General features: G+C 39.2%; 1 protein-coding gene across 7 annotated transcripts in view; it reads right to left on the reverse strand.

Annotated features, from left to right (window-relative positions):
- TMEM245 (transmembrane protein 245) overlaps positions 1-19,290 on the reverse strand; it is a 102,942-nt gene that overhangs the window by 39,739 nt on the left and 43,913 nt on the right. For all 7 annotated transcript variants that reach the window (XM_045467728.1, XM_045467727.1, XM_045467729.1 and 4 more), the window contains 4 exons: positions 16,869-16,951; positions 11,060-11,150; positions 3,494-3,592; positions 906-1,037 (listed from right to left, as the gene is read on the reverse strand). In XM_045467728.1, coding sequence (XP_045323684.1) covers positions 906-1,037; positions 3,494-3,592; positions 11,060-11,150; positions 16,869-16,951 — 405 coding nt within the window. The remainder of the gene's footprint in view (positions 1-905; positions 1,038-3,493; positions 3,593-11,059; positions 11,151-16,868; positions 16,952-19,290) is intronic.

Genomic DNA, 19,290 nt, shown 5'->3' on the forward strand with positions numbered 1-19,290 from the left:
ACTGAAGTGGAGAAGCACAAAGCAGGGCACTGTCATTTTTTTACTGAAAATCTTAAACTATTATTGACTCTCTGCTATGGTCATCTATTAATAGTTTGATAAAAATTAAATTAAAAAAAAAAATCTAGCATTGCGGGGCACCTGGATGGTTCAACCAGTACAGGGTGCAACTCTTGATCTCAGGGTTGAGTCTGAGCCCCACACTGGTTGTAGAGATTACTTAAAATCTTTAAAAAAAAAAAAAATCTAGCATTGCAAACCTCAACTTTTGTTAAACTGATGAAAGTCACCAGTCCATTCACAAGAAAATCCTCTCATCTCTGTGAAAAGCCACATGCCAGGACACTTTATAAAACACACTGTTGAACCAAGAGTGGTTGTTAAAACTTCAGCAATGCTGCAAGCTGTTCCTTGCTGCCTTCGACCGACCGTTAGGCAAACAAGGCAGAGGTGGGTGGAACATGGTGGGAAAATGGGTGGTAAACAACAAGCTGAGCCTTTGAAGGACATCCAGTCTCTCTAATGTAAGTGGAATCAGATTTCTATCTGCCAAAGACTTTGCGCACCAGAAAGGCCGATCTCTCTCTAGTGGTCCAGCGACATTCTAGTCAGCCTAAGGGACAGATACCTATCTTAGAATCTGAGAGCCCACAACACTTCACATATGCTTCCTGATTCAGCATTTCTCAGTTACTCTTCAACCACAGAGAAGGCACCAGGGGAGCTACTCCTGAGGCCTATGGTGTTTAGACATCTTTCTAGTGCATTTAGAACTCTCAAAATGGCAAATGTTGTGGCATTAAAAACAAGGTAACTAAAGGCCTCTAAGTGTGCACAGAAAACTGGAAATTAGAATTTCTATTTTTATTTCTAAGTCCAGTTTCACTGAAAATTCTATTTCTTACCGAAAGAAATGTCTCAATGTTCTCGTGAACAAAGGAAGCGATATCCTGCCAGTCCAGGATGTCTCCCAGCCAGCTATTCTGACGATTTATATGCATCTTGTGTCCTTTGTGCCTTCCAGAATGCGTTACATTCTATGGAATAAAACGGTTCAGACATGAAATCTCCAAAAGCATAAGAAGTATAAATACTCTATTTTGTTTTATGTCCACTTGAGCACTTGAGTAGTTACTCAAAGGTGAAAAACTTTGCATTATTTAAGAAATCAGCTAAGAACTCTACCTAAAGACCTAAAATATGAAACACATTTTTTCTTCTTCTTTAGATACCTTCTAGATACCACCTGTCAGCTGAGCTCAAGCACTTCCTTTTTAATACATTTATGTACAACCTTCATTTCTCAATACATATTGACTGTACACCAACACAACATTTACTTTCTTTTTTTCCTCTTTTGAGCCCCTCTACCTTTTTGGCGGTCCCCATTTTTGCTTTTTTCTTCCTTTCCTCATCCCACTCCCCTAATTATTAACCTTCCATACAAGATAAAGAAAGCAAGGGGGAGAGAGGAATACAAAGTACATTAAAAACTAAAACAATGTTACATGTCATTTATATCTCAACAAAATGGGGGATAAATGAAAAAGAAACAAAAATGGGGAGAAAAATCTAACTCATCCATATGGAAGAGAAATACATTGACAAGAATGCAGGAATAATTAAATTTGAAAGAGATATGAATAAACAAAATGACTAGTGAGGTTAAAATTCAGAAACATAAGTAGGTTCTTAACATTTTGTTTCTGTTCTGACACTTTTGCTAACATCATAGTGATATATCAACCTTCATTATGCAATGAAGACATTAGGTGTTAGGAAAGAAAGCAACATACTTACTTACTTACAAACCTATGCTTCTAAAACACTGACTTCCCTGGGCCATACAATGAAACTCAAAAGGGGTGAGGCATAGAAAAAAAGCTGTTTGTAAGCACAAGTCCCAGAGTCAGCAAAAAAAATAGATATAACCTTTCCAATTGACCAGTACTTCAGCAGATTACTGCCTAGGGATTCCCCAATTAGTTCTAACCTCCAGTCTTTGAAACTCATAAAAACCAGCCGGCTTCCCTCAATTCATCCCAGGAGTGAAAACAGGTCACTATGCAACCAACTCAAATTTGAGATTGAGCTTTCCTCCCTTCTACCCCAAGTTAAAAGGATGATATATACATGCTCTTCTCCTTACCATCAACCCTGTCAAAATTTACCACCTTATCTCATTCTCTACCTCCTTCCCCATTGGATATGACAGTCATCTTCCATAGCACAGCCCCTGAGGGTCCACAGGCCCTGCCAACACAGTATACAGTATGGCCCCAAACAACCAGCTGCTTTTCAAAACCATCGTTTTTAAATTTAGTGGTAAATGGTATTATTTTCCGCCAGAAATTCTGAAGAGTGTATCAGCACAAGTAGCAGGTAAGGGTGATAAAAATATACATCTCCAAACTGCTGGATCTATTTTCCTTCCTCAAAGAGACAAGTTCTTAATGTCTAGAGCTCTACTATCTAAAACAGTAGCCACTATGTACATGTGGCTATCAGCACTTCAAATGTGGCTAGTCCAAAAACTGAGATGTGGTATTAGTACGAAATACATATCAGATTTCCAAGACTTATAGGAAAAAAAAAAAAAAGGCTATAAAATATTGCATTAAGATTTTTCTTCCACTGCTTATATACTGAAACAATAATATATTGGGTATAGTGATGTAAGTGAAATATTTTTAGAATTAATTTCACCTGTTTTAGCTTTTTATTGTGGCCATTAAAAAATTAACATTATACGGGGCGCCTGGGTGGCGCAGTCGGTTAAGCGTCCGACTTCAGCCAGGTCACGATCTCGCGGTCCGGGAGTTCGAGCCCCGCGTCGGGCTCTGGGCTGATGGCTCGGAGCCTGGAGCCTGTTTCCAATTCTGTGTCTCCCTCTCTCTCTGCCCCTCCCCCGTTTATGCTGTCTCTCTCTCCGTCCCAAAAATAAATAAACGTTGAAAAAAAAAATTAAAAAAAAAAAAAAAATTAACATTATATCTGTGGTTTATGTTACATTTCAACTGTACAGAGATGAGATGCTGTTGAAAATAATGAACAGAGGAGGGGTGCCTGGGTGGCTCACGCAGTGAGCATCTGACTTCGGGCTAAGGTCATGATCTCACAGTTTGGGAGTTCAAGCCCTCCATTGGGCTCGTTGCTGTCTGGGCAGAGCCTGCTTCGGATCCTCTGTCTCCCATCTCTGCCCCTCTCCCACTTGCTTGCTCTCTCAAAAATAAATAAAGTATTTTTTAAAAAGTAAAACAATGAACAGAGGATGGAATACAATACAGCACAGTGACAGGTGGGTTCTGCCATGGAGATTAACCATCAACTCAAGCTGACTTTTAGTGACCTGAGGTTTAAGACCCTGTAGCTTCCAAATTTCAATAAATGACATCCAATGTTAATATCTATCTAGTCAATATGTATCTAGTCAATGAATCTGTAAAATAAAAGGACTTTATAAGTTTAAAATCGAAATCATCTAATAACTTACCTTTACAAACCAAGAATGATACAATCTGTCCCAAAGTTCTAGTACTTGCTTTTCAATTACAGCAGTATTGTTCACCTTATCTCCCAGAATTTTATGAAGCTGGAAGAAATAGACATAATCTGGTTTAATATCTCAGGCAACAATCCAGTAAAATTAATTCATGCTGGGTCTTTATATTTGTTCCAAATCAAACTAAAATGTTCCAGACTATTTAATTGCCTCTAGCCATCTTATAATCTTTCCTTAAACTCTGTACTCTTCAATATTCCCAGCAAATTTCCTTGCTTTTTTTGGCTTTTTGCTTTCCTCTATTTCTGGGTCTCTAAGAGAGCCACCTCAGGTTGTAAGAGAAAGGTACATGTGAAGCCATGATCACTGACTTAGCAAATCTTATCTGGCCAGAGACAAATATGTTGCATGTGGCCCAAGTGTTTATCCATTACACAGAAATCTCATGTTACATTTATCACTGGTGTAAGAATTACCACAGAACTTCAAGTAAAATTTTAGGACCTTCGCTATAAACACAAATATTTCCCATAGTTTGCTAAGAGGCATCAGGTCTCAGAGTTATGACTGATGATGAGACTGGCTTCAGGGTTTGTGGGAATCAAGTACAGTGAGACAAGATAACTTTGAGGAAAGTTATTCATTATAATACGCCACATTTTTGTTATTAAAACCATAACATAGGGGTGTGTGGGTGGCTCAGTTGGTTGAGCGTCCACCTCTTGATTTTGGTTCAGGTCATGATCTCAGGGTCATGAGATGGAGCCATGTATTGGGCTCCATGCTGAGTGTGGAGCCTGCTTAAGATTCTCTCTCCCCCCACCTCTGCCCCCCACCTCTGCTTGCACACTCTAAAAACAAACAATAGCATAATATAAAAACATTTTTTAAAAGCTAAACACTGATTTGTAGTCCCACTTCCTTACCACAAATGCTTCCATTATTCTATATCCTCTGCGACTTTTTGTGTTTATAAACATAATTTAGAATTTTTCATCACTTCATCACTTTCATCCTTACTTTTAATGGTTCCATATTAGTTTTTTTTTTTTTTTTTTTTAAGATTTTATTTTTCAGTAATCTCTATGCCCAAGGTGGGCACAAACTCACAACCCCAAGATCAAGAGTTGCACACTCTACCTTAAGTTCTGATATTAGTTTATCATTACCCAATCATAGGATATGGAGATGGTTCCCAATTTTTAATGTCACAAGTAACAATGCAATGAATGTCCTTATACACAATTTTTTTTTCTTATTACTAATAGCATGATAAATGTATAGGAATCAAAGGAAATAGGCACTTTAATGGCTCTTGCTATGCACTGTCTTCCATAGGGAGTATACCAATTAACATTTTCCAACATTGTATGAATAAACCAGTTTTCCCAAAGCCTTATGGATTGATAAATTTTTAGATAATTTAATAGCTGTGAAATTGTAACCAAATAATTTTCTTCTTCAGGTACGATAGTGACCACTTTTCTGTGTTGGTTTTCAATGAGTGTTTTCTTTTGTGTGGCCTACCCACACCTTTTGCTTACTTGATGCTGTCCTTACTGATATCTGAACCAGTTTTTAGACTTATTTGGTACAAACATATCTGCCCAATGTTTTCCTCTATACTTTATTCATAAACCAAACACAAATTAGTAAATATAATAGAAGCCATTATCTTCGTATAGCATTTTACAACTTACAAATGGTTTTCACCTACATTACGTGATCATTACAACAACCCCAAGGGTTAGGTCAGAAAAAGGTCTTTATCACCTTTGTTCTTTCAAGATGAGAAAACAGATTTAGAAAGAACCTACGACAGGCCCAAGTCAGGCAGCTAACCGGCAGAGGCAGGATTAAAAACTCTCTAGTACTCTTTCAACTACAGCATATATAACCTATGAACCAAAAACACCTAACACAGCAAACTGTCCAAAATAACTAAAAGCCACAATTAGCCCTGGTCTTCTTTTAATTACTTTAAATTTGTCTTTTGGGTATCATGACTGCCAGATACTCACAGACTGCCTAGTACCAGTTCTTTCTGTCCCTCTACTCTCAGTTTCTGAGACACCACCCCCCCCCACCCTTTAACCAGAAGAGCCCCCAGTCTAGGCTGTCCGCATAGCGGCATTCACCACAATAAAGCACTATCGCAAACTGGCATCCACTTCAGCACAGCTCAACAGTAAACAACTCTACAATCACCAAAGCACAGCTATTATTGGTGGTGTCTGAGATGCTCTTTGCAGACGAAAGACAGTGAAGCACTAAGAGCCGTCAGAATGCCATTTGAATGCTGGGTAACTTAAGGTGAATAACCTCATCTATAAAATGGGGATGGTAAGTCAGTGGGCAGTTCTCTGTTCTCACTTTGCTTGGAATCTTAACAGCCATTTGCCACAGGCTGACCAAGTCTTTCTGGAAACATCTTCTCTCAGCCTCTAAGATAAACACAGGCTGTTCCCCCCCCACCTCACAGAATACTCCTCCTCCACCTTCTCTGCTGGCTTGCTTCTGTGACCTTCAAAAGCTGCTCTAAGAACCTATCTTTGGTCCTCTTCTATATGTACTTTCTCCTTAGGCCATGTCATGGGATAAATTGTGTCCCTCCTAAATCCTAACACCCCCCCCCCCACCCTATACCTTAGAATGTGACTACATTTGGAAATAAGGTCTTTAAAGAGGTAATCAAATTAAAATGATGTCATTAGGGTGGGCCCTAATCCAACAAGATCAGTGTCCTTATAAATTAAAACAAAATATTTTTTTTAATGTTTGTTTATTTATTTATTTATTTTTTTTAACCTTTATTTATTTTTGAGACAGAGAGAGACAGAGCATGAACGGGGGAGGGTCAGAGAGAGAGGGAGACACAGAATTCGAAACAGGCTCCAGGCTCTGAGCCGTCAGCACAGAGCCCGACGCGGGGCTTGAACTCACGAACCGCGAGATCATGACCTGAGCCGAAGTCGGACGCTTAACCGACTGAGCCACCCAGGCGCCCCCTTTTTTTTTTTTTTTTATGTTTGTTTATTTTTGAGACAGAGAGACAGACAGAGTAGGGGAGGGGCAGAGAGAGAGGGAGACACAGAATCTGAAACAGGCTCCAGGCTCTGAGCTGTCAGCACAGAGCCCGACGCAGGACTTGAACTCGTGAGATCATGACCTGAGCTGAAGTCAGTCGCCTAACCGACTGAGCCACCCAGGCACCCCTGATCAGTGTCCTTACAAAAAGAGGAGATTAGGAGACAGACACACACAGACAGAAGACCATGTGAAGAAGACACAGGCATCTACAAGCCAAGGAGGGAGGCCCCATAAGAAACCAATCCCACCAACACCTTGATCTTGAACTCCCAGACTGCAGAACTGTAAGAAAATAAATTTCTGTTGTCTGAGCACCCAGTCTGTGATACTCTGTCATGGCAGCCTTATCATACTAATACAGTTCACCTCCACCGATGGGCAGAGTAACAGGTAGAGTGAGTCTGACAACATTCAAACTTCCACCTACAGCCCAGATCTCTCCCCTGAGCCCCAGCTACGTATGTCCAAATGCCTTTTCTGATATCTCGACTTAGAAATCTGACAGGGATCTCAAACTTCGCATGCCCCAAACAGAATTATAGCTCGATCTATCTGTAACCCGCCTGACCGCCCACAACCTCCAAGATCTGTTCATCTCAGTAAATGGCACAGCTACCCTTCCAGTCAGGCGAACCAAAAACTTCTTTCCCTTTCATTCCATACCCAATCTATAAGTAATTCCTGTCATAACCACCTCAGAAATACAAGTTAAATGTGACCATTTCTCTCAATTCCCACTTCAACCATCCTAGTCAAAGTTCTCAAAATCTCCTCTAGACTGTTGGAATAATATTCTTTTAGCCAGGGCCCTGCCTTCTCCATTCCTGCCTATCTCTCCATAAAGGAGCCAAAATGAGCTTTGAATATCCTAAATCAGGTCACATCCCTTTCGTTTTAAATCTATATTTACCTTTATAACAAAAATAAAATCCTAACTTCTTGTTATGACCTATGGCTAGTCTTGTTACCACATCCCCTGTTCCAGCCACGTTGGCCTTCTTTCTTTCCTTAAACCAATCTTGTTCCAATATCAGAGCCTGTGAATTTTCTATGCCCGCAACTTGAAACTTTCTTTTCCCAGATCTCCAGTGTTAGTGAAAAGATCACCTTCTCAGAGACATTCTGTGACATTCCAGCTAAAGTATCACCCCAGGTCATTCTCTACCATGTTACCTGATCACAGCACTTTTCTATCTGAAACGGTTACCTGTTGACATGTTTCATGTCTACCCCCGCTCACCAGAGTAAGCTCCAGGAGGGTGGTAACTCTTTCTGGTCTCCTGCTTTCCCCCAGCACTTAGGACAGTGCCTGGAACATTTGTGGACTTGGCTGTCACTTTCTTCATTCTAGTCATAGGAGAAGGGACAGAGAAAACCCATTCATGACTTATTCTCCTGCTGCCTCCAGGTACAAATTTTGGAAAAAACTTATGAGGCAGGAAGGTTAGCTCAAACAAGGATGCTGAATGAAGAAAGTAAGCTGGATTTGAGAAAACAGCAAACTAGCAGGCCTTGATAGAACCCAAATAATGCATAGAGGATACAGGAGATAAGGCTGACAACATAGACGGGGGGAAGGAAGACAGGAACCTTCTCTGCTCATACCTAAACATACCCCAAAAAAACTTTCTTCCCTTTCTGAGCATGACCTTTTTCCCTAGCTTCAGACCCTTCCACACTTTTGCTCCTGAGACGCAATTCTTACATGATTCTTAGCTGGATAAGATCTGAGCTTATTAGAAAAGCTACCCCTAGAGGGGAAGGGGAAAAAAAAAAAAAAAGGAAAAAAAAAAAAAAAAAAGAGGTTAGAGTGGGAGAGAGCCAAAGCATAAGAGACTCTTAAAAACTGGGAACTGAGGGTTGATGGGGGGTGGGAGGGAGGGGAGGGTGGGTGATGGGTATGGAGGAGGGCACCTTTTGGGATGAGCACTGGGTGTTGTATGGAAACCAATTTGACAATAAATTTCATATATTGAAAAAAAAATTCATAAAATAAAATAAAAAAGAAATAAAAAAAAAAGAAAAGCTACCCCTATAATTTCAATGGTTCTTTTTTTTTTAAACCTTATTGAGATAATTCACACACCTTACAATTCACCCACCTAAGTGTAGTAATTCAATATTTCTTGTAGTATATTCAAACTTACACAACCATCACCACAAGCAATTTTGAAACATTTTCCTTAACCCAAAAGGAAACGCTATACTTCTTAGCAGTCACTCCACCATTTCCCCCAATCTTCCCTACCCCTGGAAACCACTACTGTACTGTCTCTATAGATATGCCTCTTCTGGATGTTTCATACAAATGGAATCATACGTATGTGTTCTTTTATGACTGCTTTCAACTGGCATAATGTTTTCAAGGTTCATCTATATTGTAGAATGTATCAGTGCTTCCTTCCTTTTTATGGCAGGTAATCGTATATAGATACACCACATTTTATTTATCCATTCGTCAGTCAATACACATTCAATGGCTGGTTTTAGATATTATCCTCATGTCTTCTAAATCAGGACCATGAGTATATGTTACCATCTTTGTTAGCAATACTCTTCTCTCTTCAGCTGTCTTTCCTTTTACAGTCTCGAACAAAAGGTTTCAAACTTATCTTTTCTCTAAGTAATTTCTAAGGAACATTCTCCAGCTTTCCCCAAGTAGGTAGATTTTCAGAATACAAATTATATACCAAAACAAATATATAAGCCAAAAAATTAAATACTATGCTTTCAGCAGAGTAAGTCATCCAATATATTTCTAGAGGTCTCAGAGGCTTCTGCAATGGCTGGATCTTCTTCTATGATAGTTATGAGATCCATACCAATAGACTTATCTTTCACTTATTCACCAAATATTTTTTAAAGACTTCCATGTGGCATTTGATTTGGTTACCTGGTACGGGCTCAAGAAAAACAGTAACACAGATCTTTCTCTTAACTTTTTACTCAACAATAATTCCATCCTTAGGTTACATTACTATACATAGGTGGACAGCGTAATTTCCAAGATAATTTTTTTTTGAGACTTTGTTCTTGAATTTTGAACAAGGAATCACATACCAATACTTTTTTTCTGGGCATACATCTAACTGCAACAAACCTTGTTAATCCCTAGATGATCCTAATTACTTCAATCTATTAAAACTCCAAATTACCGTCCTTCTCATAGGCACTACTGGGGGGTAGAGAATAAAAGGATATCCCAAATTTGTCCCATGGAGTCTAACCCTTACCTGCAATAACTGTGCCTTTTCCTCTATCCTTCATTTCCTTCCACAAAGCTTCAGATAGACTAATCTCCTCAAGCAGACTCCTGTCTCCACATCTTGGCTCACAAAAACACTCCTTAAAATACACTCTTCTTGGGGCGCCTGGGTGGCGCAGTCGGTTAAGCGTCCGACTTCAGCCAGGTCACGATCTCGCAGTCCGTGAGTTCGAGCCCCGCGTCAGGCTCTGGGCTGATGGCTCAGAGGCTGGAGCCTGTTTCCGATTCTGTGTCTCCCTCTCTCTCTGCCCCTCCCCCATTCATGCTCTGTCTCTCTCTGTCCCAAAAATAAATAAACGAAAAAAAAAAAATTAAAAAAAAAAATACACTCTTCTTTCTCTTTATTCATCTAAGATATACCATTCCTTCAGCGTTTCTCTCAAGTGCCATGTTAAAGCACCTAACCCAGTTTTGGGCATGAACTTCTAAGCATGCTATAGTAGAAACAACAAGGGATTTAGAATTAGTCTTCAGTTTGAAACCAAGTCTGCAATTCACAACGTGACCACTGGGAATTTACTCAGCCTTGCTAAGCCTGTTTCCTCCTCTGTAAACTGGGTAAAATAATTCAGACTACTGCAAATTTCTTGGAAAGATGAAAAGAAACAAACTAGAAATGCCAACCACAGTCACCAGCAGATAATATTTAATATTTGCTAACAACGTTTTCTTCTCCACAAAGCCTTATTTGACCAATCTTAATGATCATTATTTGTGCATTAGGACAGAATGAATATCTACCTTGAACAAGAAGCAAAGGACAAATCTCTCTGTTCAGGCTACTAGCACTATTTTTTTTTTTTTTAATGTTTTTATTTTTTTTTGAGACAGAGAGAGACAGAGCATGAGCAGGGAAGGGGCAGAGAGAGAGGGAGACACAGAATCTGAAGCAGGCTCCAGGCTCCAAGCTGTCAGCACAGAGCCTGACACAGGGCTCGAACTCACGGACTGTGAGATCATGACCTGAGCTGAAGTCGGACACTTAACTGACTGAGCCACCCTGGCGCCCCACTAGCACTATTAAATACAATCATCCAGAAAGTTTAATTTCCTTGTACATTTCTTGTTGTCTAGTAGATTTAAGCCTATTTCACAAACAAACTGTTCGAAACAGAATCTCCATTTATACTTTATTAAAGCAGTAAGTCCTACCAATGAAGAACCTACAAAGAGAAAGCCACAAAGAGAGGCTCTTCCCTTACCTTGTGGGTTATCCACTCTCTTCCATACTGATACACGTTGTTAGCCGCAGAATTGAGGGCTCTTTGGACTACCTGAGCTTCAGGAAGCCAACTAATTTAAAAGAAAAAAGAAAAAAATTAAAAACTAGCACATTTTTAGTGTACTGCACCAGTAACTCTTGGAATTCAATGCATTTCAGCAATCATTAACTGACAAATTATTGATCAGTTATCACACACGGCTACAAATGAATCCTATGTAGGAAGCCTTGACTTCCAACCCTAATGCTTATTTCTACCATTTAAGATTCCCTTCAAGCTTTCCTTAGCTATTAGACCCACTCTCCCCCACAAACTCCCTTTAATTCTGCTCTGTCCATACATGTTATCTGCCTTATTCAGCACCAGCAGAAGTGGTTCTGGGACACTGGGATAGTCAGTACCTGGGCAGAGGTTCTCAGTGTGTGGTCCATGGACCAGCAGCATCAGGACTGCTTGGAAACCTGCTAGATATGCAAATTCTTGGGCTCAATTCCAGATCTACTGAAAAAGAAACTGGGCAGGGGCCCAGCAATCTGTACCTTAACAAGCCCTAAGAATGGTTCTGATACATGCTGAAGTTTGAGAACCACTGGTCTAAGAATGTGAAAAACTCAGAAAGAAAACAAGAAAATTAAGAGGGCGAATCATTGTTTTCAATTTTGTACTCACTGGAGATCTTTTTAAGATATGAGGACCTCCTGAGCAGCGTTTCAGCTATACAAGGAGCTCCATCTACAAGCTTTACTCCTTGTGCTTTGAGAGACAGACTCCTCACTTTCCTGTTAACTACGCAGGCTGCATCATCTGCCTTAATCAAGAATATGTTACATATACTCAATGTTTCCTCAACAAGAAATATCTTCATATATTCTTTAAATTGTACCTCAAGAGATTGTTTACTAGAGATGTTGACATTCACAAATATAATAGTCCTGATCTCAACTATACATGAGTGATGCCCAAAGGCCAAGGCAAGGAGTAACTAAGTACTTTCCTGAGGCCTAAATATGACACACATCACAAAGCTGGCTTATGGGAAAGAGTCAAATAGTGAGTCAAGTCAAATCTGCAATGTTCACAACTCACAGCAGTTTTATATACTTGTAGTAATTTATATAGTAAATCAGAAGTGGTAACTTGCGTGTGTGTGTGTGAGAGAGAGAGAGAGAGAGAGAGATGGTCATAAACAGAAAACCAACTGCCACTACAGCCACAAAGTAATGATGCCTAGGACAGCAGTGATCTTTAATCAGAGCAAAAGGCATTCTGGATACATTAGAAAGTGGAATGTCGGGGCGCCTGGGTGGCTCGGTCAGTTAAGCATCTGACTCAGTTCAGGTCGTGATCCCACAGTTTGTGGGTTCAGGCCCCACATTGGGCTCTGTGCTGACACCTCAGAGCCTGGAGCGAGCTTCGGATTCTGTGTCTCCTTCTCTTTCTGCCCCTTCCCCACTTGTGCTCAGTCTCTCAAAAATATATAAATGTTAAAAGAAAATTAAAAAAAAAAAAGTGGAACATCAAATTAGTAATGGTTTCAGCCTTTAATATTAACCAGTTCTTCCTACACTCCAAATAAAATATTTGTGAAACTTTCGGCAAATTCTCAACTATTTCTCAGCAAGTAGGACAAAACTTGCTATAACTGTATTTCTCAGCAGGTAGGACAAAAAGAGATGATTACAAATATAATAATCTAAGTATGTGAACAGGAAACTGGGATCTTTAAAATTTTTTTTTTTTTTCAACGTTTTATTTATTTTTGGGACAGAGAGAGAGACAGAGCATGAACGGGGGAGGGGCAGAGAGAGGGAGACACAGAATCGGAAACAGGCTCCAGGCTCTGAGCCATCAGCCCAGAGCCCGACGCGGGGCTCGAACTCACGGACCGCGAGATCGTGACCTGGCTGAAGTCGGACGCTTAACCGACTGCGCCACCCAGGCGCCCCAGGAAACTGGGATCTTTAAACACAGATGGGATTTGGGAGAAATTAAGTACCTTTTAAATTATCCTAGTATTTACAGGTTCATCAGTGCTCTGAAGGGAGCTGAATGTTTTCAATTAACTGGTAGTACATTTCATGGGGAAAATTATAACCTGTAGTGTTTTGTTTTGGTTTTTTAATGTTTGTTTATTCTTGAGAGAGAGAGGCAGACAGAGACAGAGTGTGAGTGGGGGAGGGTCAGAGAGAGAGAGAGACACAGAATCCCAAGCAGGCTCCAGGCTCTGAGCTGTCAGCACAGAGCCCAACGCAGGGCTCGAACTCACAAACTGCGAGATCATGACCCGAGTCCAAGTCAGATGCTTAACCGACTGAGCCACCCAGGTGCCCCATAACCTGTAGTGTTAAAGTAGGAAGATTGACAGAAGTATCTGAATAGATCCTTAATGACTAACAAGCATCTATAAGGCCTGATAAACTCTTGCTGGCTACTGTGAAAACACTTTGCCAACGTCATCACACAGGTGTCCTAAGAGCTCCAGATGAGAGGAGAGCTGATGTGAGGCTAAGTCAAAGGTCTTGGTTCCATCCAGACCTCCTCACAATGAGCGCCCTGTAAGAGACACAGGGCCAGAAACACCTGAGCAACTCTGGCTGAGACAAACTGGGATGTGCTTTGGTCTTATTATCAACCAGAACCAATCACTAATTCTACTACACTAAGTCAAGAGGGATCAGTCAGGAGAAGCCAAGTTCCTAGAAATTGGACTGGCCTACCCTCATCTTCCTGGAGAGAGGTTAATCTCTATCACAATGTGACTTACCAAAAGAACAGCCCCATTAAAAACAACTTAGCTTAGCCTGGGGGATTCCTCCCAAGTAAGGGAAGGCTAAATCACATTCAGTACCATTTTAATGCCATCTCCTGAGGAGGGTCATGAGAATAAACAGGCTTGAGACTAGTTAATAGAAAACAAGAAATGGGCTCCAAGTGAACAAAATTGTTCAAGACAAGAATAAATATGTGCTCCAACTTCATTTTCTATGAAGCTCTGTGAAGATGACCCTACCCTGCCTATGTCATTTATCCACCAGCTCACAAAACATACTCATGGGAAGTCGAGGTACCTACGTAGGGTATATAAAACGTGCATCACACTGGAAGACAGCATATCTAACCAGTTCTTAACTGTATCTCCCCCACTAGATATATCTACGTGAATTTTCCACAAAGTCAACTGCCATCTTCAGGACAGGAATCCACTGAGTACTGAGATTGCAAGAATCATTAGTATTCATTCATGTCTACCTCCATTAATCTGTTGCAAAAGAATCAGACTTCCCACAGATGATCAAAGCCTAAACAGCTTTTAATTCCTTCCATCTTCCTGCTTGGAATATTACACAGCAATAAAAGGGAACACACTAATGATACCTACAATGTCTTCAATGAACTTCAACAGAATTATGAGTAGTGAACTTTGTTCACTACCAATCTTTCAATCTCACAAGGTTACATACACTATGATTTGATCTATGTATCAATCATGAAACAATATTATAGATACAGAGAACAGATTATTGGTTGCCAAGCGTTAGGGATATGTTAAACGAGAAGGTAGAGGGTAGGTGTGGCTATAAAGGGGTGGCATGAGGAAGCCTGTGGTTATGGAACAGTTCTGTTCTTGATGGTCTTGATAGCTTATAGGAAGCTACACATATGATAAAATTGTAAACACACATATACACAAATGCATGTGAAACTAGCAAAATGTCCATTTCCTAGTTTCGTTATTGTATCATAGTCATGCAAGATGTCAACATTAGAGGAGATGGGCTGAAGAGTCCATGGACCTCCCTATGGCTTTCTTTGCCATGCCTGGTGAATCTAGAATTATTACAAAATTTAAAAATAAAAACAACCAACTTTCTAAACTGCTCTGATCTGGGGCTCCCCAGATTGTGTGTGCCTTCAATACAGTAGCAGCGACAGTCCTATTGCCATTGAAAACCAGTATAGAGGGGCTCTGGGCTTATTTCCATTACAGGAGAATGACCGCCGAAAAAGAGGAGCCCTTGAGATATTAACGCTGCCTGATTTTTAACTTCACTCCAGATCACTCTTCTGAACTAAACACCAACACAGCCAATGGTCTTCCAGATGCCTCTGCCTATCATAGGCACCTCAAACACAAAAGATAAAAAAAGGAAGCAAATTATTTTTCCCACCGTATCTGCTCCTCTACTTCCTATCTAGTTGAATCTACCATCATCAACCAACTTTCAAAGCTAGAAACAAAAGTCATGCTAGATTTCTTCCAACTATATCCAGTTGACCACCAACCAACCTCCTTAAGATCTTACTAACCCTATTCATTTCCACTACAAATGTCCACAATTAAGGGCTTCATCACCTCTCATCTAGCTCTAAAAGGCTCAAATCTTGTATGCTGTGTATCTTTTCTCCATAGTATAGAGGGAAAGACTATTCTAGAATGAAATCTGATTATGCCACTTCCCTTCTTCTGTCCTTAATCAAGATAATAAACATTATCTATCACCTTCAAAAGTCTCCTTGTGCATCTATGTACTCCCTTCCTGGGGCCCACCCCTATCCACAGACACCACTGATCTTTCTGTCACTATGGATTAGTTTGCATTTCCTAGAACTTAGCATAAATGGAATCATACTGTATCAGTTGTTGGTTTTCTGGGGTTTTTTGTTTTTTTATTTTTTGCCTGACTTCTTTCACTCATCATACTTATTCTGAGATCTATCCATGCTGCTGCATGTACAGTTTATTGTCACTGAATGCTAAGTGAAATGCTATTCCTTTCTACGGATATACTGCAATTGGTAACTAACCAGGAATATTAAGGACAAGCACTTTGAGTGTGAAACACATTTTGAAAGATGTCCTTCTTAAGGATACTCAAATATGATTCTAAACCAAGTTCAAGAAACGTCCTTTGCAGGTTTTACATAAAGGAATAAAGTCAATTCAAAGTAGAAAAGCAAGTGAAATCTCAATTTGCAATCCTAAAACTGGCAGAGTACTTCCTACTTACATTAGTGACTACTTTGAAGGTATTAAAAAAAAAAGAAAAAAAAAAAGGCCATACAGTTTGTCAATTAAATTCAACAGGGTGACATAAAACCCTTGTCACAGAAGCCAAATTAAGCAAGTAAAAAAGAGACCCTATCTAAGACAGGGGTTGGCAAATGTTATCTGTAAAAATATTTCAGGCTTTTCGGGACATAAAATCTGTATCACGACTACTCAATTCTACCTGTTCTTGCACCCCCCCCTCCCCCAAACAACCACAGACAACATGTAAATAAATGGGTATGGATGTGTTCCAATAAAACAGGTGGCTAGATCTGGCCCTGAGCCACAGACTGCCTACCCTGCCTCCAAAATGACACAATGTGAAAACACTACTGACCCTGCCACTGGGGGATTATCTCCAATTCTGTAACCTTTGATTCTGCTTCCTCATCTGTGAAATGGGGATAGCCTCTTCAACCTCCTCAGTCACTGTGATGAACACCTACATACAAGTGTAGGTGAAAGGCCTTTGCAAATCATATACATGTTGTAAACTATAAATCTCAATTCAAATACAAAGTCATTTACCATAAACTGTTCCCAAAATGGTACACTCTTCCCTCTCCCACCATCCCCCAATACATGCTGTTCTGATGCAAAAACAACAACATTCATCAAAGCTTTGGCAAACTCCATCTTTTCTCTTCCAACATAGATACATCAATGAAGATCAGATCGTTTTGTGCAGATACTGAACGTAGGCCATTCATTTCTATTTTGCCAAAATAATACTCTTACTTTGCCCACTCAGGGTGATTTGCTAGAGTCTCATTAATCAAATTGCTTGTGACTTCAATCATGTGCACACTCTCCTGATGCACCTGTATTACGGATAGGAGAGAAAAACAATCTCAATAAAAAATAAGCCCAATTTAACATTTATTTTTCCACACTATTATTGGAACAATGCTTTTAGAGTTAAATAATTACACATCTTAGTTTCAATTAATTTAGAAACCTGTACTGAACAGCTGTTATACATAATGTCCTATGACACTCACTATGGGAAACAAAAAGTACATAAAAGCTCCCTACCTTCAAGAAGCTCAACAACTTAAGGAAAAACAACATGTGAATAGGTACATACAAATATTTATACATATACACAAGACAAATACATAAATATATTAATTTCACACACGTGTGTGTGTATAGTACATATAAGCAATATCAACACTGCATGAACAGTGCTTATAGAATTATGAAACAGTGTGAGACATACAAACAAGCAAATAAAGAACTTAGCAAGGTTTCTGAGGGGGGCGGGGAGGGAAGCCAGCTGAAACTGTATCTCAGAATTTACCTTGCTCAATAACCAAAAAATGAGACAGACAAAATGGAACAAGCCAGCCTTAGAGAATATGCTCTATATTTTACTATTTTCAAATTGGGCATACCAGGCAGTTTGCCCTGGTGAGTATTCCGTGCTCACTTGACAAGAACATCATTCTGCTGTTGTCACTTCACATTGACTAACAGTGTTTTTCAAGCCTTTTCTATTCTTAACTAGTTTTCTATCTACTTATTCTCTCAGTTACCACAAGAAGAGTATTACTGAATCCCTAACCATAATCACTGGTTTGTCTATTTCTCCTTTAATTCTGACTATTTTGCTTCACCTTCTATTTAGCTCTACCATTAGGAATACACACGTTTTAAAACTGGTAAATCCTACTGCAGTGTTACCTCTTTTATCGTTATGACAAGTCCTTATTTCTTACTTACCTTCAGTAATGTTTGTTTAAACTATCTGCTCTTACATTAATATAATCACCCTACAAACCTTACGTTTACAGTGTGAGTGGTGGGTGTATCTTTTTTCATCTTCTGACTATCAAACTTTTTAGGGCTCTGAACTTAAAGGGTATCATTTACAGATACCACTTAGCTGGAGCTTGCTATTTTATACCCAGTCTGAAAATCTCTGCCATTTAATTGCTTCATATTTAATATACGCATTGATATGATTGGATTCAGTCTGCCATTGTGCGATTTGTCTTCTGTTTCATCCCTACTGGTATTCTTTTACTGCCTTCTTTTGTGTGAAGCAACATTTCTTAGTATACCATTTCAGTTCCTCCAAAATTTGTTAGTGGTTGCTATTTACCTTAAGCTTCCTTATCTTAAGCTTAAGCTTACCACATCTTTAATTCAACATAGATCACCTCAAGTTAATGCTGACTTACTTCCAATAAAATATTTATAAGAACTCCATACCACTATGGTTGTATCCCAGTCTTCTCCTTTGTGCTATGGTTATACATACATAGTCCATCTATGTGTATTATAAACTCTACAATACAGTGTTAAAACTTTTAAATAGTCCTGTTATTTGAACAAACTGAAAAAGGGTGGGGGATATAATTTTTATACATATGCACATATCTACCAAATGCTCTTCATTCCTCCCTTTGGACGTAAGTTATTTCTAGAGTCATTTCTCTTCAGTCTGAAGGAATTCCTTCAGTGTTCTTTAAAGTGCAGGTGTGCTATTAACAAATTCTCAGTTTTGGTTATCTAGAAATATTTTTATTTTGCCTGTACTTTTAAAGAACAGTTTCATTGATTATAAAATTCTTGACTACTTGTTTTTTTTCCCCAAAACTGAATATATCATTCCAATGTCTTGTGGTATGCATGGTTTATTACAGGAAGTCATTGTTTTGTTGTTCTCCTGTGTGTGATACATAATTTTTCTCTTGCTTCATTAAAGATTTTTTTCTCTTTGGCTTTCGGTGACTATGATCTGTCTAGGTATGGTTTGTTTTGTATGTATTTGTTTTATATGCATTTATTCCACTCAGGGTTTGTTCAGCTTCTTGGCTATTTTAATGTTTTTCATCAAACTTGAAAAGTTTTTGACCATAATTTCTTTTTTATTTTTTTTAACGTAGGCCATAATTTCTTCAAATATTTTTTGCACTCTTTCTCCTTTCACTTTCTGGGATGTCAATTACGTATCTGTTAGAATCTTTGATACTGTCCTACAAATCTTTGAGTCTCTCCTCATCCACTATTTGACAAATATTGTGTCAGATTGGATACCTTCTATTCATCTTTTTCCAAATTCACTCATTGTTTTTTTTCTGGATCCCAAATCTGCTGTTAAGCCTATCTAGTAAATTTTTCACTAGTTACTGCTCTCTTCAGCTCTAGGATT

The sequence above is a fragment of the Leopardus geoffroyi genome, chromosome D4 (genome assembly GCF_018350155.1).
Source record: "Leopardus geoffroyi isolate Oge1 chromosome D4, O.geoffroyi_Oge1_pat1.0, whole genome shotgun sequence".
Lineage (NCBI taxonomy): Eukaryota > Metazoa > Chordata > Mammalia > Carnivora > Felidae > Leopardus > Leopardus geoffroyi.